A 24,878-nucleotide genomic window follows, 5' to 3' on the forward strand; every position below is an offset into this window, starting at 1 on the left:
AATCAGAAGCAACTTTATCTTTATGCAAATATACATACTTTATTTACCCCTAAGTGTACTTCAAACCAAATGACTAAAAATGAGCTGCTCCAAATGCCATTCAAGCTGCCAATGTCTCCACTACCCAAAAACAATGTATGTCTTTGGGAGAACAAAGGTAATAGCCTCACCTTTCATCATTCCTTGAATTTCTATGGAGAACCTACTCTATGTATGATACTACTAGACTTTACTAGATTGGCTATCACCTTAGCAACAGGACATCATTTAATCCATTTTTGCAACTCCAGTGCCTTGAAGATAATAAGAACCGATCAACCTTAAATAAATTTTATTATTTCTTCCCTCAAAACACAACCTGGCAAGAGGCAACCTGTAAAGTTCATTTGGGGTACAAATGGAGTTTAAGAAACCATTAGGCTGTTTAACAGAGTTTAAATGCAATAAGGTGCCTTACTCAGCCACTGCTTGAGAATGTTGACCAGCTTTCAAATAGTACAGTCCTCGCCTAAGCCAGGCCCATTTGGCAGTTCCAGCACTTGCCTTTTGAGTTACTGTTGTTAGGATAGCTAAGGCAGTTTCCTAATAAGAAGAAAGGACTAATATTAGAAATATCAAATATCACAAAAATACAGAACACTTATGTAAAGTACTCAAATATATTTTCATTTACCACTTGATTTTTTAAACTTACACTGGTATACACTAAACTACAGTTTCAACAATAAATGATGAGGATTTTAATGTCTGCCAGAGGAAAAAAATTGACTCTACAAATGGTGACAAAAAAATTTCTATTGCATCTACAAAATATAATAAAAATAATAATGTGTAAGTATCTATAATAATAAAAGCGTAATATGCTAATTAGACCAGACTGCCAAACAACCTTCCGGACGTCCTCCTGGACGACCGTCTGGACGAAGTCGGGGCTGCGAGGGCTGAGGCAAGCCGCTGCAGCTGTGAGGGGCAAGCCGCTGCAGCTGTGAGGGCCAAGCCCCTTGCACAAATTTCGTGCATCAAGCCTCTAGTACATATATAAAAATGTTTCTATTTCTACACTTCACATAAAAACAAAAGACAAAAGCGTTTATGTTATTAGACATACCATCTCTTCAAGCTCCACGCTTAAATCGACAGCTGCAGCTCCAGATTCAGCATCAGTGTCATCCAACTCGAAAGCTTTCCTATAACATCCACGGGCTCTGTTTTTATCTCCTGCTACATCTCTGTAATAATGACCTAAATAGCAGAAGGCTTTGCCCATGTATGTATCCAGTCTGGCAGCCTTCCAATTAAAAATTGATAATAATAGAATATTAAAGTTTGTTTGGAAGGGTCCCTTTAAAAGCACAAAATATAAATACACAGATTAAAGAAAAAAAAACAGGTTTATTAAACATATATAAAAATATGCCAAAACACCCTCTAATATAAGATTTAAAACAGACATGAAAACTGGCCGTCACTGCTTGTAAGTGTAAAAATGTTATCTTTGTTTAAAGAAATGTGAAATTTGAATTATTAAATGAATCTGCTTTTATTAGTCAAAATAAGACTTTAACATCTAGAGTTACATAAGGCTCATATGCCCATAAAACTACAGTGAAAATTACCTAAAAACTATGTTTTCCAGAGATAATAGTGCCTTATTTCTATAACTCATGATTATTAAATAAGTAACTATTATGGTTCAATTTTCTCCTTGAAAATCCATATAACATTCTCACAAATCCATATAACTTAGCTCAAAACCAATCTTTTGAAAGATGAAACATGAAAAACAGTTCAGTAGTAATTTTAAGTACCTTATATAATTATTATTTATGAATTTATAATGAATTCATTTCAATTAAGAATTGAAAGTAGCACTTATTTTACCTTTAAAAAGTGGGTAAGAGCCTTTGTTTTATCTTTTCTTGTTTCTTCACCCATGAACCAATATGTTAACCCAAGTTGGTAATGATATTCAGCAACTTCAGCATCTTTCTCAAGAGCTCTCTGAAAACTAAATCACCAAGGGGGAGTAAAAAGGAATATTAAAATATATATGATATAGCAGACTCCTAGTTGAAGCAATCAAAGTTTGAATGATTCAAGGATGCTGATTTTGAAACAAATCACTACTTCAGGATTCAGATTATAATGGAAAAAAAAAACTTTAAAAAGCACAATGGCCTTTAGCACTACCAATGTGCTAAGTGTTCATACCAAACATTATGTTGCTTACTGAACATGCTAATCAGCTGACCACATTTCAAATTCATCATGGAAATTTTTTTAAAGTATATTTTATTGATTTTTTACAGAAAGGAAGGGAGAAAGAGAGAGAGAGAGAGTTAGAAACACTGATAAGAGAGAAACATCGATCAGCTGCCTCCTGCACACTCCCCACTGGGGATGCGCCCGCAACCAAGATGCATGCCCTTGACGGGAATCGAACCCGGGACCCTTCAGTCCACAGGCCGAAGCTCTATCCACTGAGCCAAACCGGTCAGGGCTCATCATGGAAATTTTTATAGTACTGTGTTATATGCTAAATACATTTCTTAAAAATACTAATAAAGCTTACAAAGATCAAATTTATACAAAACTAGATGTTTATCAAGCCCATTTATTTTGAATTTTTGAAAAATGTAAAAAACTAAGATATGGCTTGATCTACGAGCAATCTATATATCCTTACCATTTTTCTGCTTGTAGATAGTCCTTTTTGGTAAGATGAATAAAGGCCTCCAGGGCATGAGCTTCAGCTAGGTCAGGGTAAGAAGAGAGAACGTCTTCCATAATCTATGAAGTAGATATCTGTCAATTCCATTTCCAAATAAAAATAACAACTTTTTAAAAGAATCTCACCTTGAATGAAAAAAACCGACCTTTGAAGCTTCATCTAATGAGCCTTTGTTCAGATAGGCCAAGCTTTTGAGAACCAAAAGTCCTGGGATATTATTTGCATCAGAAACCTAGAAAGTAATTGCAAAGAATTGCTACACATCTCCTTCAATAGAATGCAGCAATATTTGCTTTAATTAAAGAATGACCATAGAAGAACATAGAATAAAGACACGGAGGTCCGGAATTCTATCACTATTAACATTTTCATTATCTATAAACTTATTAGGGAAAATTTCAAACACATAAAAAATTATAGAAGAGTATAATAAAACCACATGTACTCATCATCCAACTTCAAAATTCTTAGCTCAAAGCCAATCTTTTCTTCTCTATACCTCCACCCATTTCATCACACTCTTATTTAGATTGTTTCCACATATTTTAACTTTTTATCTGATATTTCAGCATCTGTAACTAAAAATTAAGTTCGTTTTTAAATAACATAATCATTCTACCATTATAAACATTTAAACAAAACCAATACATCATAACATCAAATAGTCAGTATTTAAAGTTCTCAATTGTCCATTTGAGTAATTTATTTATTTTAATCAAAATCTAAACAAGGTACAAATATTTCAAGTAGCTAATAGGTCTCGTAAGTGTCTTTTAATCTCTAGGATTCCCTTCCATCTCTTTTTTTCCCCCCTCCATTACAATTTAACTGTTGAAAAATATGGGCCATTTGTCAGCTTCTCGTAATCTGTTTTTTTGCAGAAGATACTGTCGTGGCATTGACCTGTCCCTTTGTCTCCTGTATCTTCTGTATATTAGGTTTAGAAGCTTGACCTGATTCAGGTTTGATGTTTTGGCAAGAATACCTCACATGGACTTGCACTTGGTTATGTCTACTTGTCTGTCTTTTCATGATGCTAGCAGCCATCAATACTCGATGCCTAGATCTAGTCATTCATTACAGATTGCAAAAATGATGATTATTTTTCTTATCCTATCATTCCTGTGGAATACTTCAACAAAGAGAAATTTTTCCTTCTCTCATTATCTATTTGATTATTCTTAGGAACAGTTCATATAGGGAAAGCAGGATAACTGCTTTAATTCCTTCTTTTCAATTGGTTCCTTCAAAGACTTATTTTCCTGGGGATGCTTTGATTTTTTTTTTTTTGTATTATCATGAACACATGGATTTAAACAGATTTTATGCCTTTCAATTCACTGCAGTTACTTGTACTCAAACTATCCACTCTTCAGCCATTGAGAATCCTTCATGCTAGTTCCTGAGCTCTTCTGACACAGTGCTGGGATCCTGTTAAGGTTTCCTTGCTTTCTAGCATAATAAGATGTTCTGGGCTCATCTTGTACATCCTCTATCTCAGACCTGGACTCTACCAGTTCTCCAAAGAAACTTTTGTTTTCCTTTTAATAAAATAATATTGGAAAGACCTCTACAGAGCATTCACACAAAACACAGTTGGTCGGAAGGCAAGTAGAAAATAAGATATTAGTTCTTAAAGGATGCTGACGACTGGGCCAATTCTAAAGAAATAATATGAAATGCAAAGCCCTTTGAAATATACAAAAAATGACTTTTTTTTTTAATTTTTTTTTATTGCTAAAAGTATTACAAAGGGTATTGCATATGTGTCCTTTTTTTTTTTCCCTGCCCTTGACAATCCCCTGGCCTCCCAAAAAATGACTTTTTAAAAGTCAAAACCTTGCAATATACTGAGTAAAGTAATTTTAATTTTAGATTAAAAAAATGCTTTTATCTGACAAAAATCTTTAAAGACACTGTGTTGTTGTAATTCATAATTTACTAGTTAGGTTTTTTTTGCCAGGGAATTGGTTTAATTGCTTGAACCAAAAACATTAAAAAATAAATTTTATTATTTATTTGTTCTATTGAGTAAAACCAGGAAATAACATTCTCTAGCATGAATCTACTAGTCTCCTTAATTATTCTTGTCAGTAACTGATAAAATATTTTCTGTAAGAAAAAATTTAAAATCCCAAATTAGTAATAATTAAGTAGTAACCTAACAGGGAAAAAATAGAAGAGAATAATAAGAGCAAGAACTAAAGAGAGAAATTGTATCATATGAAAAGAATTGTAAGTACTTAACCAAGAAGCCAATATGTAACTTGAAGAGTTTCCAATTGCATGAATGATTTACAAAAGTGAATTCATACCTCTCACACAAAATTATGTAAGTAAATACTTGTAGTAAGGAAGAAGTGATTGATGCCTCGTTGATTGGAAACTAAGCTGAAGGGGAAAATTCGATGATGAATCTACCTGGTCAAGAGTACAAATTGCTTCCTCTGCAGATTCATTATCTGGGAGTTTAATCAAAGCCTCTGCTTTCAAACGAAGACAAAGGTTCTTCTGATGAAGACTGCCACCAGGCACACCAACATTATCTATATTCTTCAGAGCTGACAAAATTAAGGACATCTGAATGAAGACAACCATATCACTTCACATTTTTTTCTTTTTAAGAGACATATAATAAGTTACCAATACAATAAGAATAAACTGCCAAAGCAATATACATGAAGAATAATTTAAAGCTAAGTATAAATTCTTCCCTGATCTCTATATGAAAATATCTGAATTTAAAACAGAACAGATCTAAATTTAAAACCTTTATCTTCACATAACATGGTAAAACTGAACATCCTGAAACACAACAATGGCTATCCCTATCTGCTATATACCAAAGGTTAGCACTTAGCCAATGCATCTATAAGAAGCAAATCAAGGATACTGGAAGGAAAAGAGGCTGAATTAGAATGGACCAGGGTGAATTGTTTCTCAACTACAGAGGCTGGGCCTCCAGCTGTATCAGAGCAGTGAATCACTTTTTGTGATTTTCTACCCCATGCCATTCAAATAGGCTCCAAGATGCCTTTCCTTATCTACATCAGAGGAATCAAGAACTAGTGAAGGCCCTAGGACACACCAGGCTATACCTGTTTTTTTAAAACCACTATCTTTCTCCTTTAAGATGAAAAGAAACAGGGTGGCCACACTTAAACATGTCAAGAATACCTTGATTGCATGAAAGAACAGCTTCCATTGGTCTATGCATTTTGACTTGGGCTTCTGCCAGATGATACCATCCAGTTGTGCAGAGAGGGCTTTCTTTTAACCCTAAAAGGATAAAAGCAAGCACAAAATCCAAGGTTGCCGTAACTACTGAGATGAATGGCACCACCATCTACTTAACAAATCAGACTCCTCCCACCTTGTCTGATGTTGCTCAAGGGTAGAGCATTGCCTCATGCACTGAAAGGTCTTGGGTTCTATTCCCAGTCAAGGGCACATACCTGGGTTGCAGGTTCCTCCCCTTGCTCTCGTCTGGGACTGTGCGGGAGGCAACAAATCGATGTGTCCCTCTCACATCAATGTTTCTATCTCTCTCTCTCTCTCCCCCACTCCCTCCCTCTTTCACTCTCTCTAAAAATCAATGGAAAAATATTCAGGAGTGAGGATTAACAATAAATAATAAAACAAAACAAAAAACAAATCAGACCCCCAACCCACCTCTCCCGTATCTCTCACATCTAATCAGTCACAAAGCCACACTGCTTCCAGGCACCTATCCATTTCTCTACCGCCGGACTAATCACACCTCCATCATCTTTATCCCAGATCACTGCATCCTCTACACTGTGATGAGAATATTTCTAAAAATACAAATGTCATTATGAAATTCCTCTGCTTAAAACCTTCCACTGGTTCCCTACTGCCCTAGGGTGCTAACAAGGTGTGTAAGCCCCTCTTCAGCCTCAATTCTTGCCCCTTCCTGCTCCCATACTTCATTCGCAAACCTGGCCAAACCACAAGCAGTTTCCTGAAGCCCAGCTTTCCTCTACCCTCAGGCTATTTCATTTCTTGACCTGAAATGCTCCTTACATTGCCAGGCTTGTATGTGTCATTCAGATCTCAATTTGAATGTAAGGCTGGAGATATTATTATAAATGAAGACACTGAGACACAGAGAGTTTAATTAAGTTCCCCAAGTCTTGAAATTAGTAAGTGGCAGAGTTGGAATTCAAACTTAAGCATACTCTCCAGTATGTAAGTTCATTGTTTTTCATTCCTATCCTAAATATACATTCCTTAAAGAAAGGGCCAAAGATAAATACCTACTGACTAGTACCTCATGTTACAAGCTATCCACTGTATACTTACCTTCTCTTAAGTTCCTATCAGCATCTTCATACTTTTTGTCTTGTAATGCTTTTATGCCTAAACCAATGAGGCCTGGACCACTTTTTGAATCCATTTCCACTAGTCTACAACAATACTGTTGTCCCTCTTCAGTAAGACTTCCTGGTATTAAAAGAAAAAGTTATTAGTATACATCTACCAAATTTGTAAGCACCAAAACCTACATAACTTAAATCTCAAAAGCTATCTTAAAAAAGAAAATGAAATGGCTATTAAAATTTCACCTTCAATTTCTACCCATCTGAGTCAAAACTCTCTTACTCCACAAAAACATACTTCATGACAGACTATTAGTATCTTGGCTAAACTACCTGTTCTTATTAGAAAAAACCCTGGGATAAAAACTGCATCTTTCCATGTTCATCCATATTTAAGGTACCAAATCTGTGCGTGCGCGCACAAAATGCACACAGGTAAGCAAAGTGTAGATAGGTACTTGAAAATAGTTTCCAAAAGCCTAGGAGGAACACAAAAACTTTTAAAACAAGGCAGACTTTCCTACCATGTCCCCCTTTGTTAATATCTGGGAGTACAATTATAGAAACAAAAAGAGATTTGGAAGGATTACATTCATGTTTAGCCCGTGTAAGATATTCTTTACATATGACCAGATGGCACTTAGAGGAATTCTCTATAGTGTTCCCGAAAACCATCGGCAGCAATAACACAACTGATCTTGTATAGAGAGACAAGGAATCAAACTGTATATTTAAAAAATCCATTTTACTTTCTATAAATTTAAGAAAGTGAAATTAAATTGAACTAAAAAAGAGATAAGGAATATTCCAGCTTCAACCCTTAATCCTCCTCTTCTCCATATTAATTCCTGTTGAAAATACTAGCTAAATAAATGTAGAGGATGGCAATTGATAGGACATCATTTATTTAACTTATCTGCTCTTTTTAACATTTAAAAGATTCCAAGATTCCAGATTTAATGGCTTTAAAACAGATGGACAATTTTATATTTATTTCTCAGTAAGATAAGCCAGACTTGGGGCTGATGAATACTAAATCTCCAAGGATAAAGGTACTCTGAAGAGTTTCAAGGTAGATACTAAGTAATACCTATGAAAATTCTGTTTCCTAAAGTTTACTACAAAAAAAAGTGAGTTTTTTAAAATAACGAATTCATTTCTCACACCCCAAAGAAACTGATCACTACTATAGAATTTTTATTTTAAATAAACCTAATTAGAGGGGGGAAACCAGCATGTAGTAATTTCTTTATTTTCACCTGGATTTTCTAATATTTCTAGAACACAAAATCTTAAGCTCTTCAGACTAAAGAACCAAGCTTTCTTATCCTCCCCCATTTCAGCAATAAAGCAAAATAAAATAAATCAAAAAGGTCATTTAGCATGAAATAACATTCATCAGATGACAACTGTGAAAGACATTCACTATTTGTTTTGTGAAGCTTTATTAACTGAGTCATTTTGAAAATCAATCTTCAAGTTTCCACATGCAAAGGAGGACGAATAAGAATGAAATATATTTGTCCCCAGTACAAGAGAAGTCAGTGAGTCACTGCTGCTATCAAGTAGCAAATTCCACAGATACTAAAGTACTCTGGAGAAGGATAGAGACCTTGGAGATTTTCAGAAGTTCTTAATACACAGAAAGTTTGTATTAAAAGTTTGCAATAAAAAGAAACATTAAGCAGTTTCCTACTCTCCTACATTAACTATTAAACTTCCACTCCAGAATACTGATTTACATTAGAACGAACTTAAGCCTACACTGCTACATTCCACAGATTCTTACAACCAAATATTGAGCAGGAAAAGCACTCTACCTTGGTGTACCATATGTGTAAATATCCACCCAACCCACTTCCCCTTTGCCAGGATACAAACTCTCCTTCAATTCTGCAAAATACCCACCCCAAACCCTCTTTAAGAATTTTTTTCACATAAATCAACACACTCTCTAATCAGTCAGCATAATCCCTTTGCTATCTCTTTATTAGAGAACTTTGTCAAATACTGAATTTAGGTGCAGAAGTCTACAGAATATTTGTTGATCTTATTTCTTCTATATTTTTGTTGGATTTTGGAATATAAGTGTTTACTTGACAAATCAACATTACAGGCATAAATGTGCTTACTGAGAAAGCATTCAATTCTGGAAGAAATTTCAAAGTATCCTCTTGTGCCACTGGCATATGAAGAAAAGGTCAAGAATGAAGAAAAGGTACAAACCACTAATAGCTGAGCAGGCATAGAGAGAAAAGAGTGAATATTAGCCATCAATTTCTCTTTTTTTATTAAATTTATTAGGGTCACATTGGTCAACATGACCATATAGGTTTCAGATGTGGGTTTCTATGTTACAAGATCTGTCTATTGCACCATGTGTCCACCACCCAAATAGCCATTATTTTCTTAGCAGCAATTTTTACAGCAGAAAAAGGGATGGAGGGATGGGAACCAGAGCCAACACAATAAAGAAAATCAGTCCACTTATATTGGAAATACCTTGGGACTCCTGTAAAAATTTGAAGAAACAGGGTAATTTTGGAACTAAGCTTCCTATTAGCGAAACACACACACACAATCATACTCTTTGTACTCATCTTTCTTGACCTCAGTTCATTGTTCATGCCTCATCTTTCTTGACCTCAGTTCATTGTTCATGTTAACTAGCCCTTTCTTAAAACCCTCCTGCCAGGTGACACTACTGCAATCCTTCTCCTCCCCCTCTAAACGCTTACCTTCCCTTTACATGCTTCCACTTCCTCCCCTTAAATGCAGTCAGTCAAGTCCCTGGATTGCTTCTTTTTATACCTGCTAACCACTTCTTCCTAGTTTTATTCCATTATTGTAATCTAAGTTCCATTCAATAACTCAGATTTTAAAAGATAGTGCTTCCTAATCATCAGTTGCAAATCTGTTTTCTGGAGAAATGCTCTTTGGTTGCCTTCTGTGTTGTTTTGCAGGTTCCCAACTTTCCTTCCTGACCTCTCCTCTTTTCTGTCCTCTATCAGGAGTACATTTTACCTCCTCCTGTTTATCTACTTCCTATTGAAAATTCAAGACCTTCTTCAATCCCCACCTTCAAAAATACTTCACTCATCAACAACTCATAATTCCTCTGCATCACTACACTTTCTTATATGTATCAGTCTTTCCATGTGTACAAAGATTACATTGTACTTCTTTTTATGTCCAGAAATACTGAAATAATACCTTATACCTGGTAGGCACTAAAACAATTTTAGTAACATCCATAGTAACATAACTCAACACATTCACACACCTCTAGGACACACACTATAATAAAGAAGAAATTACCTGATTCAATTAAATGCAAACAAAGCACTTCTAATGGATATTGCACAGTGGGGTAGATGTTTATCATTCCTTCACAGGCCTTCTTCAACCTAGCAGTCTCATGAGGAAACTTGAAAATATAAAAGTAAAATTAACTAAGTAGCAATAAAATATACTTCTGGACACTTTCCTATTTAGAATAGAAAACTCACATTAGAGATTTTAAAAATCAACTTACTTTGGATAAACACTGAATGAAATGTCTATAAAGTACTTGATGATCTTCACTAGGAATCTTATCTGATAAATCCAGTGCATTCTCAAAAGCAGTTAAAAGCTGAAACAAATAAACAAAAAAACTATTATCTGTAGCATATTTAAATGACAATGTAAAACAGTTGAACTTATAAGACTCACACAAGCTATACACTCAACTAACTGCAAATGCATTTTATGGTATGGCCCTGATCATTTCAATGAGGAAAAACATGTATTTGTAAGTTTTGGAATACAATCTAACTCCACTAGCCAGTGGACTGCACTGAACTAATACGAAATAACTATAAATTGGCAACATTAATTTAACGAAACATTCTTATAAGTTTGCTGTTCCCTACAAACTAGTCAACCAGAGAAGTAGAGCCTTATAGGATAATGTAACTGCTACTGCTCAGATTATTTTTAAAACATCTCTTCTGAAATCACCAGCATGTTCTTTAGAACATCTTTAATGGAAGCAAATTTTTAATCTTAAAATATGTTTTATGAAGTTAAGTTATACTTTTGGTAAAAGAATACCAAAAATATGACTGACTATACAATAATAAAATATTTTTTATACAGTATCATTAACTGACTTTGAAAAAATTCCAAAAGAAGAATCCTAAATGTTTTGAGCCAGAAGAGCAATACGAGAATCCAAGGCAAGCACTTTAAAAGATGCCATTCATTTGGTTATGTAAATTCTACAGTTTTAAAAATATTTCCTATGCCTCTATAATGAAATCTCATAATACAGTTTACTTTCTAAAATTTTCTTTATAAAGCATGGTATAAAGTCCATATAAATAAAGTAAAATTTTACTGCTAACTTAGTCAAGCACAAAGGTTTATAAAATTAAAAAAGGTAATGTAAATAATCCACATGGAAACTAGATGATACACTTGTTTCTGAACACACTTAAATAAAGCAGTTATCATTAGCATTCAAGTTGAAAATAACCCTCAAACACCCTATTATCGTATTTTTAATAGTTAGAAGCCAATTTTTAGGATAAGTATAATTCTCTTTCTTAAAGAGATATAGTATAAACAATTCACAAAAACATTTTACTTATTTTGGTACACGTTTGATTTTCTGGTAACATATACTATTTCAAGGAAAATAATGATGTCATAATATGAAGATATAATTTAAGAGAAGTTGGTAAATCACCTAATTATGTCACTGCTCAATTTTTTCCGCAACTAAATCTATACACAGATAAACCAACACACAAACAACTGCAAAACTTATTCTCACATTCTTATCCCCAGCTCTTGGGATACCCACCCGACACAGTAGGCTCTTGAGAAACATTTTGTTTTATTTTGTTTTCTGTGTTTGTTTGTTTTTTACTTGATAAACATTTTTTGAATAAAAGAACAAATTAATGAGCAAACAAAGAAACAATTTACAAAGGAATGAGCTTCCCATCCTATATAGAGCCCATCATTGCTTACATTTAAAATTTCAATCCAATTTAAAAAGTGTACACTGAGTGGCTACATACTATAAGAAACTAAGTTTATTTTTAAACTTACAAATATAAAAAAATAGTATGGAGATATTCCCAATTATGGTTCAAAACCCATTTTTTAAGACTTTTAAAAATTATTTTCAATTATTTAGTATTCAAAATGCAATTATAAATACTCTAAATAAAATACTCTGCTTGAATTGTTAAATCTCAGTGGTTTAGTACTCTTAGTTCATAACATGCCTTTAAGGCACAACTTTTTAGAAATTATAGCAATTTTGTGAAAGCCAATTTCATAGTCTCTTTTTTACAGTGAAAAAATAACTGATCTAGTTTGGATTCCTATAAGAGAGTAAAATTCTGATACCCTGAATACCAATTTCACTCTGTCCAGACTTAATATGAGACTGTAGGCCAATAATTCTGACTTTATCAGGAAGAGCCTCTAAATTTAAAATTAAACACTTACAAAATATATAGTCTGACATAAAGTACTTTTCTATAATCTACATTTATCTATTACCCTTTACCTGGATGGTGTGCTCAATGGTTAGAGTGTCAGCCCCTGCAACCAAGGGTCACGTATTCTATTCCCGTCAAGGGCACCTACCAGGGTTACAGGTTTGATATCTGGCCCAGCAGGAGGCAACCAATTGATGTGTCTTTCTCACATTGATGTCTCTCTCTCTCTCTTTTCCCTTCCCTCCCTTCCACTCTCTCTAAAAATCAATGGAAAAAATATCCTTGGGTGAGGCTTAACAAAAAAATAAATAAAACATAAATAAGTAAATATATCATTATGCTTGCATTTTCTAAATTTAGGGGAATAAACAGGTCAACACCAATTGCTGCGTCTCATTATTCTGATCCTCAGTACTCTCAGCCAGCAACTGAGTCAATTTCCTCCATAGCTGATGAAGCTCTTGGTTGTCTGCACCTGCTTCTTGCCGTATCTTTATCAATTTGTGCCATGTTCTAGCCACCTATTGAGGAAATTTAAAATTGTTATTTTATCTTAAATACTAAAAATGTCAATAGAAAAATAAAATCAACAAATAAAAATATTTTTATCTGCTAATATATAAAAATAGCAAAAGCACAGAACTCCATCTATTATGAACTCCATAAAAAATAAGTTGATTGGGTAAATTTACATAGTCCTCATATTAGAAATATTACTGAGCTACCAGAGTAGACACAGGAATAATGACATGTCCCAATCATCGTAACTTATAGTATCAGCTATAGAGACACAACAAATAGGCCACTGTATTCTATAGATAATGCTTTTACTTATTTTATTAATTCCTTCAGTTTCAAAAAGGTTTGGAAGTTATAATACCTTTAATTTGAATTCTAATTTACAGTTTCAAATCACTGTAATTTATATTATCCCCCTAAATTCTTTTAATACCATACTACATAACAATTTTTAAAATTTTCCCATAAGCTAAATGAAAGCTTTCTTCTAGTGGTAATGGTTTTATTAAAAAGAAATATACTACCCCAGAAAATCATTAGCCAACCTCTATGTGTTTCTTTTCTTGATAATTCAGATCCACAAGTTTCTTACAGACATCACACCACTTCTGTTTGTCAACACTTAGAATAAAAAAAAAAAAGATTTTGAATCTAATTAATAAAAACAATTGAAGGCTTAGAACACCAAAATTAAATACCTCAATAATATTGTCAGTTACTATTTTAAATCAGTACATACTACAGCTTTCATATTACAGTAAAATTTTATAAAATGAGACTCTCATAAAAAGAAAAGATTTAAGAAACATTATCTTCGATTACACTGACTGAAAATAACATGAAAATTCCCAAATTAGTTAACCCTCTTACTATTAGTATTTTTATTCTATTCTTATCACAATCAAGAGATTCTGCTATAACAGTCTGAAAGAAAAATGTTTCCTGATTCCCAGTACATGTTTAGAGTATTTCTATATATTTTTAATCAGTTTTTCTAATTCATGCTTTTAAAGAAACTGGCCTTTCCCCACATATTGATTACCTTTCATAAAGATCCAGGAGCTTTTGGTAAACACCAGGTAAGTCATCCTTAGCATTTATCTGATTACATTTCTCATACAGGCTTGCTAACCCCTAAAAGAGGAAGTAGCAGAGATTACTCTTCTAAAAACATCTAATGTTATCGCATTTATTTTGCTAAAGTGACAATCTATAAAGGTTATTCATAATAAAGATAATTATAATTAATAAATGAAATATGTCTGGGATTTGCCTACAAATAATTTGGAATAGAAGGGAGTAGGTGAAAGTTTAGATTTTAAAAAATTGGCTGAGAGGATTTTTATTGAAGCTAGATGATGGGCATAGAAGGACTCATACCATTGTCTTTTCTTTTGAAAATATATTTGAAATGTTTCACAACAAAAAAATATATTTTAATGGTTATTATACAATCTTAACCTCTAAGACATTACCATACAACACTACTTTTATATGGTAAAACTAATACAAAATCCAAGTAGTCTGTAGAAATTGTCATTTTTGTTTCAATAAATATTAGATATCTTATACCAATCAGTACATAATAAAAACAAGCACCTGTATAAACATGTAATCAGATACCCTCATTCATGCTCTTGTTCATGTAAACCTGAGACAAATAGGTTCATGTACTCCAGAGCCTACCACTTTCTTTTCATCACAGTTTCTAAGCTGTGATTAAGATATGAAACAAAGTGATTAAATATGAAAAATTTGGAGACCATTAAATAAGAAAAAAGACCATAAAGACCATTAAATAAGAAAAAAGAATTTAACCTGTACTCAAAGATAGAGAATTGCAAATTTTCTATGTTATTTTAGTTTTAAAAAACATCATTTGGAAATAATTCATTGGATTGTGGTAAATAGTGGTAAAATAGCATCGTTGGCACCATTGTTTTGAAAAGTAATCTTCAGGTTTAAAAAAACCAATAAATTTCAATTTTTTTCTCATGTGGAATTAAGTGGAGGTTTATTTTTTTTTAAATAAAGCTGTTATCTGTAATTTTAAAAATGAGAAAATAACTCTTTCTTATAATATGAGGAAAAATATTTTTACATACCTGCCAAGCTAGTAATTGGTCTGGCTCTAGTTCAGCTGCTTTCTTATAGGCACCCTGGGCCTGATCAGGTTGTTCTAGCTCGGCTGCGGCAACACCGATAAATACCCAGGCATTATAGTTATTTTTCTCTTGTTTTAACACTGTCTGATTAAAAAAATAAAAGAGCAGGTCATTAAATTTTGGAAGTAACGGACAAACAAAAAAAGACAGTCTACCTGAAGGTCAGAAAATCTGGATCTACCACTAACTAGACAATCTTTAAAATGTCACTCAACCTCGGGTCTTCAGTTTCCTCAGCAAGAGAGGGAGTTAGACTGGATCAGTAATTTTAAGGGGTCATAAATATGAGGTATATTTTTTTAAAGCTGCCCAAATAATACTGATGTCTCCACCAAATGCATCCCCTTGTCCCTTAAGAATACTGGGTATAAAAAGAACAATAAGACTGTTCTTAACACCCAACCATCCTGCCTGCCTCCATTCCACAGTGCTAGTTAATTCACAAACTTGTTTTCCATAACGTTTAGGATTAAATGATGTGTTTGTTTTCCCACTATGAATAAAAACTACTTGATACCTCTTTTTTTCTAAATTTATTTTTATTTAAGATTCATTGGTATACAATCTTATATTGGTTACATTAGTTTTAGGTGTACAATATCGTGATTTGACATTTTTATGCCTTACAATGTAATCACCCCACTAATTCTAGTAATCATCTCTCACTGTGTAAATTGATCACAATATTATTGACAATATTTATTTTATACCTCTTTTGTCTCAAACCTCCTATCAACTCCTCTTCCACTTTCACCTTATATTTCATTAAGAAAATAGAAGTCATCAGAGGAGATCACCCTCATCTTCCCATCCCCAAATCTCCAATCTTGACAGCGTATGGGTCTGCATCGACTTTCCCTCCTTTTAAGACGGAAGAAGTTTCAAAGAACCTCCTCTTAAGCTCAGGACACCATCCTCTCTCACCTTCCTAAGGACTTCACTCCTACCACTCCCTCTATCTTTCCTGCACATTCAATTTCTCCTCTGGGCTGGAACATTCACATCAGCATACAAAGGCACTTTAGAATCCACAAACCAAATAGAATTAAAATGTCAACACACTATTAAAGAATGACAACTGTAAGATACAGTAGCGTCCCACAGTAAACACATCAAAAGATACTTAAGAGATATTCAGGTTTTAAGAACTTGGCTTTGATAAGTTACCAATACAGAGAAAGTCAAAATTAAGTGCGACAGAGCAGCTTATCCTAGCATAACCACTCTAACCGTTCTACTAAATAACCTTACTACCTTTGTTATATATAAACAGTAAATGATTCACATATCATGAATTGATAATGCTTAAAAAGAGGTAACACACTTTCATTGTGGAAGAACAAAATATCAGTTACCTTACAATGTTTCAAAGCTTCTTTGTATTCTTTGTTTCTGATTGCATCTCTAGCACTTTTCAGAGCAGTCTTCACTTCCTTGCTAGACATTCTGTCAAAATAAAAAGCCTGACTGAATGTACAATAATAACCTGCCTAACTATCACAGCTCCAGCAAACTTAACCATCTGAAAAAGGCACATGTGATTCCTTCTACCAGGAACACTCTTCCCCCCTTTCATATACACACAGCTTATTCCCACACCCTTCAGATTTTCACTCAAATATCACTTCCTCAGTGAAACCTTCACTGGCCACCCTATTTAAAATGTCAACCCTGCCTTATCCCACTCACAACCACCCAATATTCCCTTAACCTTCTCTCTAACAATGCATTTATTTTTCTTCAAAGCATTTATCATCATCTTATATACTTATATTTTATACACTATACATTTTACTCAATTATATTATTTATTATCTGTTTCCCAACCCCCTCAGAACATAATTTTCACATAGGCAGGGATTTTTGACTGACAAAGTATACATATTGATAAATATTTGTTGAAGCTCAGTTGCATTTGAATTATACTCACTCTCCACATAGTAGGCTAAAACACAGATGATCCTATGGACCAGGACCCAAAACACATACCAATTTCAATTAAATTCTACACTAAGCAAGAATTAGTAGAATAAGCCCAAGTCAGAGTATGAACACTAACACAAATTTCAGTAACTCTGATGTAAGAGTTTAAGAGAGCATTCTGTTTTAAGCTAAGTCTCTTTAATATATAAATCAGGATATTAACTTTCTTCATAATAAGGGTTACTTAGGATTATAGTAATATAGTATTCTTTGTAATACAGTAATCTTTGAAAAGAAGTAAATGCAATGTTTACACTTAAATGAAGGTGATGAATATGCAAGTACATGAACTTCAGTCATAAAAAGATATCAATTGGTAGACAAAGTATTTCTTCATTTAATTTTTTCATTTAAGATACAGTACTTAATTTTAAGTAAACTAACGTATCTGAGATTTCACAATTTATTATGATTTATCAGTAAACAGGGCAAATTTAATTACAATTTGATGTTGAAAAAAAGAAACATTTGTATTTTTTGCCAACTCCACTGAACTCTAATATCATCAGGAAGGTAAAACAAAGCTGCATAAATGTTAAGTCATTATAGACTGAAGATGTTCAAGGCAGCAAAATGAATCAGGAAGATGGCTTGATAACATGGTACACCAACAGTCCTTTATATCCAAAAGAGGCTGAGGTAGAAGCACAAGATCAAAGAAGTTATAGAATTTTTAAAAATCCTTTGACTTAAGAATGTTACATTAAAAATAATATAAAAGTTAAGGTATCATAAAATCAATTTATCTACAGCCAGAACCAAATTCCCTTAATTGACATAAAAGTGACTTTTCACCTAATTACAATAATTATGTAAGTAAAGCAACATATTTCATACGCTATTATTTTAGAAACCGCCCTCTTACTTGCAATTATCTTGGTATAAATTTATAGCTGGAAACTTTGGAAGGATTTTTCCCGTAGTTACAAATCTTGATTGGAGCAGGCAACAAATTTCAATGCTGATTTTACAATAAGTTTTTTCATGCCAAAGTTATCTTTGGTGGGTAAACCTACAGACTAAAAAGAAAAGAACATCAATTATGATAACATCTAATCTAAACTAATAAAAAGACATCCAATAACAAAAACTTCAAATTAAAAAAGGACAAAAACAGTTTCAAGATAAGGCCAAGCAAAAACAAGCAGAAGAATACAACTTTTCCAGGACAAATATCATCATCTTTTCTATCACCCAACACTGAACAAGGTAGAACCAACCAGCACCAACACTCCCAAGGTAAACATAGCATATGACATAAAAGAAATAGCAAAGAAGGCCTCTCTAAACCAAGAGAAAGACCTAAAGCATGTGAGTCATTAGTGAATCAAATGCTAAACTAGGAATAGTGACTGCAAGTGCAACAGGAATTCAAAGAAAAGTATGGTGTGAAGTAATTAACAGCTACCAGATGGAGAAGACAGGACTTGAGAGTGGATAAAGTAGAGCACCAGATTACAGAAGACCTTCATAGTCAGACAAGTTTAGACTTAAATATAGCAGCAAACACAGAGCTGTTAAATGCTTCTAAGTAGGCTATTTTTCAAGACCACTAGAGACAAACTCCATCCTTCTCTTGGTAACCAATACTAACGTTCAATACCCTTCCATATCCCTATATGTCTCCATCTGTAGCTACAATTACTTATGTAAATAAAATTATTCTTGCTTTAGTGGAATCCTGCTTTCTTCTCTTCCTATTCCTTCTTCATTGATTTGGCATTTAGCATAATATGCTAGCAATGAGGCCCTCTCTTCACCTAAAATAAGTAAGTAAGTAAGTAAGTAAGTAAGTAAGTAAATAAATATATAAATAATAAATAAATAAATAAATAAATATACACATATATGTATGTTTCAGGGTTTAAGTAACGTTTTTAAAGACACAAAAAAAATCTGCTACTTTCTAGCCCTGAAAACATCTTCCTCTTTTGGGGAAGTGGGGTGGAGAAGGGAGAGGCTCATTCACTCATTTTCCAAACAAAGCTTTACTGAGCACCAACCATCTACTAGGTACCATCAAACCCGTTTCCTGTCACAAAGTAAAAACCTACTATCCAAAAGAATTCCAGGTAATCCCATACTCCTCTATTTGGGATACTTACCTCCATTCTGGGCATTTCCAACACTTTAAAGAAAAATCTAGCTCTCTTACAAGTGTCTAATCTTCTTCCTCAGCCCCACACACTTTCCCCTTACACTTCTCCTTCTACTTTTTTCTCCTCAATTTCAACTGACTTTTTAAAAATAAGAGCATTCATTTTGCACATTTTCACTCAATACAAGTTTTCTACTACCAACTGAAAAGGTTTTAACTCAACATACCAAGCATAAAAAGTAGCAACAACTTCACTTTCAAAAAGTTAGAAAGTGACAACCATGCCAAACAGACAATGATATACCTCAAAACTAATAAATATAGATAGATGGAATAATATATCCTATACACACAACTTAAAGCTATGGAACCTTAAGCTATATTCAGTTATGCAGCTACAAAGATTATACAAAGCAAAAATAACATTTATAAATAATAGTAACAATAATGACAATGAAAGTAATTACAGAAAAGCAAAACTGATACCTTTAAATGTAATAAAAGTCTAAATGTATTTTGTGATGACTTTTCTTATAGAAGGAATTGGTAAAAACAATCGTTTAGTAAAAGTAGACTCCAATTACCTATTATTGAGCATTCTAAGCACTTACCTTTTACCTATTATCACTAGCTCTATCTTCTTTCTGCAGTGATTTCAGATTGTTCCTTAACCATTATCCATCTAAATTAGTAAAATATGAAACAGTTAGGCACATAAAAAGGAGGACACACCCAAATCCTACCAAACTTTTTAAAATATATTAGATTCAAGCTCAATTTTCATAAATAACTTAAAACATAAGAAATAATTATGTACAATTTTTCCTCCTTTTTCTTTCCCAAAGAGACACTAATCTTAACCTCCAACTTTCAAAATTAGTCTAAACCATGTTCCCGTAGCCTCAGGAGATAAAAGGAACTTCCATAAACAATCGAGTTCTGAAAAAATATTCCAGGAACACAAAATACACTAACTTCAATATAAAAACTGAGCCAAAAGAGAAAATTGTCTATTTCTGCACTACTTTGTTTTGAATCTAGGACAATTAAGGGCACTTACTATAGTTATACCCAATTTGCAGCCTCCAACTACACCAAAGTGATCCTTGTTCTAAGCCATATAAAGATTTTAAATATTTTTAAATGATGCCCACATCATGCAATTAGATTACTGTAGTTCATAAGTTAATGAAAATAGAGATCACTTTTTTTAAGATTAAAAATCCATCTAAATAGCCATCTAAAATATTGACACAATTTCTACATAACTATAAATTCTAAGTATTTTTTATGGCATCCCTGGAATAAATTTTGTCAAACAAAATTAATCCAGAATGCTTCATGGAGAGAATAGAGTGGTTTTGAAAAATGGAACAGATTTTTTAAATTTTTTTTATTAATTTCAGAGAGGAAGGGGGAGAGAGAGAGAGAGAGAGAGAGAGAAACATCAATGATGAGAGAAAATCATTGATTGACTGCCTCCTGCACGCCCCCTACTGGGAATCAAGCTCGCAACCAGGCATATGCCCTTGACTGGAATCAAACCCAGGACCCTTCAGTCCACAGGCCGACACTCTATCAACTGAGCCAAACCAGCTAGGGCTGAACAGAGTTGCTGTTTTTAAAAAAAAAAAAAAAAAAAAAAAAAACTACTTGAAAACTAGGAAATGAACAAAATTTAGATGAAGCAGGTGGGGATGAACAAGAAACAGAAAGTGAGTTTCTGGACTAAACATACTATCAATATACTTAAATTGAATAATTAGTTCCACAGAAAAGCATCCTACTGTAAAGAAAACAAAAATTTGTGATCCAAACAATGTTCAGGAAAGTAAACATTAAAACAAGGGGTGGGAAGGTAAAATAAATGTTAAAACTGCCCTGACCGGTTTGGCTCAGTGGATAGAGGGTTGGCCTGCGGACTGAAGGGTCCCAGGTTCGATTCCAGTCAAGGGCATGTACCTTGGTTGCAGGCACATCCCCAGTAGGGAGTGTGCAGGAGGCAACTGATCGATGTTTCTCTCTCATGGATGTTTCCAACTCTTTATCCCTCTCCCTTCCTCTCTGTAAAAAAAATCAATAAAATATATTAAAAATAAATAAATAAATAAATAAATAAATAAATAAATAAATGTTAAAACTTGACTCTTCACATCACTAACTTCTTTAAGCCCTCTTCCAGCTACACTTGATTATTGTTCTCATCCAACCTATTTTATTACTCAGTCACTTCAACTCTGTTCTTACAAAATACCCAATTTTTCAGTCCCTTCATTCTGCCATATCCATCCACCAAAGCAAGTCATAACCTGGTTGAGAAGGGGCCTAGGAACCAGATGGATCTGGGTTCAAGTGCCATTAGACGCTGGGCATCTTATTTCATAACTCTATGCCTAGTTCTTCACTGGTAAAGTAAGGATTACATCAGTTACCTGATAAGTGCCTGAACACAACATATATAATATCTGTTCTCCTTCTCCCTCTAAATCAGTGGTGGAGAACCTTTTTCTCTGTTAAGGGCTATTTGGATAATTATAACATTATTCACAAGCCAGACAAAATTATCAACTAAAAAATTAGCCTGATGCCCAGCCTGTGAGGCTTGGTGGTTGAGCAACGACTTATGAACCAGGGGGTTATGGTTCAATTCCCAGTCAGGGCACATGCCCGGGTTGTGGGCTTGGTGCCCAGTAGGGAGTGTGCAGGAGGCAGATGATTATGATTCTCTCTTATTACTGATGCTTCTATCTCTCTCCCTCTCCCTTCCTCTCTGAAATCAATAAAAATATATTTTTAAAAAATTAGCCTGCTATATTTGGTCAAACATTTAATTAACTCACCCCTAATGCCTTGGCAGGGCAAGACCAAATGATTTCCTGGGCCTTATATGGTTCCAGGGCAGACATTCCCACCCTCCCCCACTTTAACTGGTGACTTAGACATGTAATGCAGCCCCTACTCTCATTGAAACACACATATGCATACATGTACACACACAGAGATGCACACTCACATCTCAAAAGTTCCTTTTCTGATAGAGTAAGTTATGATTAGCAAAAATGCTCTGTGTGCAGAAGAAAGTGATTAAAATAATGAAGAAACCTGAAATTATATAATAACTAGTTGAAGGAACTGGGGAAGGTTTTGGGGGTGGGAGGAACAGGTGGGGGAAAAGGTGAGAAGGGTAGTTTAAAAGGAGAGATTATTCATGTAAAGTGAAGAGAAATGGATGAATGTATGGTTAAAAGTAGAGAAAGGCTGACTTCAGCTCAAAACAAGAACTTTTAAAAATCAGACCAGTACAAATGTGGAATGGCTGCTCATAGGAAGTGTTTCCCATCACTGGGGATGAAAAAGCACAGACTGGACAACCCACTGGCAGTAACAATGTAGGGCAAACTGAATGTCAGATGAGAAGTTAGACTAGAAGCCTCTTAGAGTCTTCCAGCGTATGTGTCTGGGGACCGAAAACACTCATCTCACTCCAGTCCAATTCAACCCTTGCCCCCATTGACATTGTCAAGGGAAGAAAATGGGGGGGAAAAGATGTATTCCGTCCGGCTGGTGTGGCTCAGTGGTTGAGCGCGGACCCATGAACCAAGAAGTCGCCAGATCAATTCCCGGTCAGGGTGCATGCCCGGATTGCAGACTCGATCCCCAGGAAACAGCAGGTTGATGTTTCTCTGTCATCAATGTTTCTATCTCCCTATCCCTCTCCCTTCCTCTCTCTCTAAAGTCAATTAAAAACATATTTTTTTAAAAAAAGAAAGAAAAAGATGTATTCCTGTCATCCTGACTGGGAATTCAGAATACACGTCCTATGAAGACAAGGTCACAGAGAGTAAATACAGTTCACAGAATCAGTAATGTGCCATACTAGTAAAGTACATTTTTGATTAATCTAAATGTCAGCCAACATTGTTCCGATGTTAAAATGTGTTCAACATTCCAAATTAACTCAGAAAAAATTTTTAAACACATCCCGTTCATGAAAGAACATACCTGTATCACCTTCCATGTTGTACTAATATTACTTCACATTTTTTTCCTTAGCGTTCCTTGTGGACAGAGACTATTGTGTATATATCTGCATTCACCAGATCTTTGTCATGCTGCTTGGTTAATAATTCAGCTTCACTAAAAGTAGTAAGCTCAGGAGAATGTCATGAAATTGCGTAACTAACTAGAGACAGAGTACCGCAGCGAGTTAGGGTGCAGATTACTCAGATGCAAGTCCTGAGACTGGCTCCCTGGGTAACCCTGGGCAAGTCATTTCACCTGGCCAAGCCTGTTTTCCCATCTGCAAAATGGTGAAAGTGAGGATGGTGGACAATATTCCTTGTAAAAGGACTTGCCACACAGTAAGTGCTCAATAAATGTTTAGTATAATCCTCGGAACGGAATAAGTGTTATGTATTAAATAAGGTCTGTCCCTTACTACCGTTATTTTGTGCAAAAACAGATGTTAGTATTGAGTTGGTTTTACGTTAACTAAGTACTGCAACTCCTCCTTTCCCTGTAAAATTGATGCGATTAACATGAAGTACAAATTATATACCTGAAACTATGACAATGAAATCAGGGACTTGGCTCTGGGACAGAAATCCGTTTCTTCCAGATTTTCCCAAAGGACTTCAACAGTCAAGAAGGACCTGTGATTCTTCTGCAGCAAAACAATGGGTTCCGAACCTACGTCAGTGAATCGCTCCGGTCACACAGAACCACACCTCTTCGCCACGAGACAGCTGCTCGCTTCTCTCCTTTGCACTCGGAAAGCGAGGCGCACCGAAGCTTTTCCCCGTCCCAGGCCCCGCTCCTCACCCACCCGAGTACTGTAAATCTCGGCTGCACCCGCGAAGGCAGGAGTACGATGAGGCCGACTGCAAATTCCCCTGGGGGAATGGACTCGAGGGCCCCACGGTACCAGATCGCACCTGCGGCGGTCCAGTCCGAGGCCCCCCAAAGAGCCACCGAGCCAACCTAAGTGACAGACGCGCCGCCACCTCATCACCTCCCGCTTCACGGTCCCGCTGACAACTCAGCCACGCTTGTTCAGCGCAAAACGAGCACCCTCGGCCCCTGACCCTTGCTCTCTCTACGTTTTCATTTCAACCATTTCCATCGCCCACCAAGCCCAACTTCTGCCAAAGCGACAGCGACCCGAACCCACCTGGGTCAGCTGCTCCTCCTACAAACTAGGCTGGAGTCCGAGCGCATGCGCATTTCCCCAGGCATGGCTCACGTGACTGGAAGTGACACGCTCTTGGTTTGCTCGGTATTTGATTCAAAGGTCTTAACAGGAGTCAGGGCGGAGAAGTCCACCTGTGCGCATGTGCTCACTCTGACCCCGATGGGAGTTGTAGTTCTGCGGGTGCAGCGCAGGGAGGAAACCAAACTGCGATCCCCGCCCACCTCTGCCCGGCGGGAGGAAGCGGGCCCGGCGCCCGGGGGCTGGGCTCCCAACTTCTCTCTGCGATGCTGCTGCTGTGCGTGTCGGTGGTCGCAGCCTCGGCGCTGGCAGCACCAGCTCCCGGGACTAGCGGG

General features: G+C 35.2%; 2 protein-coding genes across 6 annotated transcripts in view; one reads left to right on the forward strand and one right to left on the reverse strand.

Annotated features, from left to right (window-relative positions):
- Positions 1-24,574, reverse strand: part of TTC37 (tetratricopeptide repeat domain 37) — a 73,087-nt gene extending 48,513 nt beyond the window's left edge. For 3 of the 5 annotated variants that reach the window (XM_005871516.2, XM_014543982.1, XM_014543983.1), the window contains exons 1-19: positions 24,505-24,566; positions 23,893-23,997; positions 19,946-20,016; positions 18,102-18,255; positions 16,609-16,699; positions 15,194-15,337; positions 14,131-14,222; positions 13,634-13,709; positions 12,950-13,090; positions 10,607-10,705; positions 10,390-10,498; positions 7,055-7,195; positions 5,909-6,010; positions 5,153-5,292; positions 2,877-2,963; positions 2,687-2,790; positions 1,882-2,008; positions 1,109-1,288; positions 458-582 (exon numbers count right to left, since the gene is read on the reverse strand). In XM_005871516.2, the coding sequence (XP_005871578.1) occupies positions 458-582; positions 1,109-1,288; positions 1,882-2,008; positions 2,687-2,790; positions 2,877-2,963; positions 5,153-5,292; positions 5,909-6,010; positions 7,055-7,195; positions 10,390-10,498; positions 10,607-10,705; positions 12,950-13,090; positions 13,634-13,709; positions 14,131-14,222; positions 15,194-15,337; positions 16,609-16,698 (1,757 nt within the window). In that variant the 5' untranslated portion in view covers position 16,699; positions 18,102-18,255; positions 19,946-20,016; positions 23,893-23,997; positions 24,505-24,566. Of the gene's footprint in view, positions 1-457; positions 583-1,108; positions 1,289-1,881; positions 2,009-2,686; positions 2,791-2,876; positions 2,964-5,152; positions 5,293-5,908; positions 6,011-7,054; positions 7,196-10,389; positions 10,499-10,606; positions 10,706-12,949; positions 13,091-13,633; positions 13,710-14,130; positions 14,223-15,193; positions 15,338-16,608; positions 16,700-18,101; positions 18,256-18,881; positions 18,997-19,945; positions 20,017-23,892; positions 23,998-24,504 lie in introns of all 5 variants that reach the window. The other 2 variants (XM_014543981.1, XM_005871515.2) reach the window with 2 other exon arrangements.
- A 74-nt stretch (positions 24,575-24,648) lies between these two features.
- The window catches only part of ARSK (arylsulfatase family, member K), a 30,283-nt gene continuing 30,053 nt past the window's right edge, over positions 24,649-24,878 (forward strand). The window contains exon 1 of the mRNA XM_014543935.1: positions 24,649-24,873. Within this exon, the coding sequence (XP_014399421.1) occupies positions 24,810-24,873 (64 nt within the window). The 5' untranslated portion in view covers positions 24,649-24,809. The remainder of the gene's footprint in view (positions 24,874-24,878) is intronic.

Source organism: Myotis brandtii, unplaced genomic scaffold (assembly GCF_000412655.1).
Source record: "Myotis brandtii unplaced genomic scaffold, ASM41265v1 scaffold344, whole genome shotgun sequence".
In the NCBI taxonomy this organism is placed as follows: domain Eukaryota; kingdom Metazoa; phylum Chordata; class Mammalia; order Chiroptera; family Vespertilionidae; genus Myotis; species Myotis brandtii.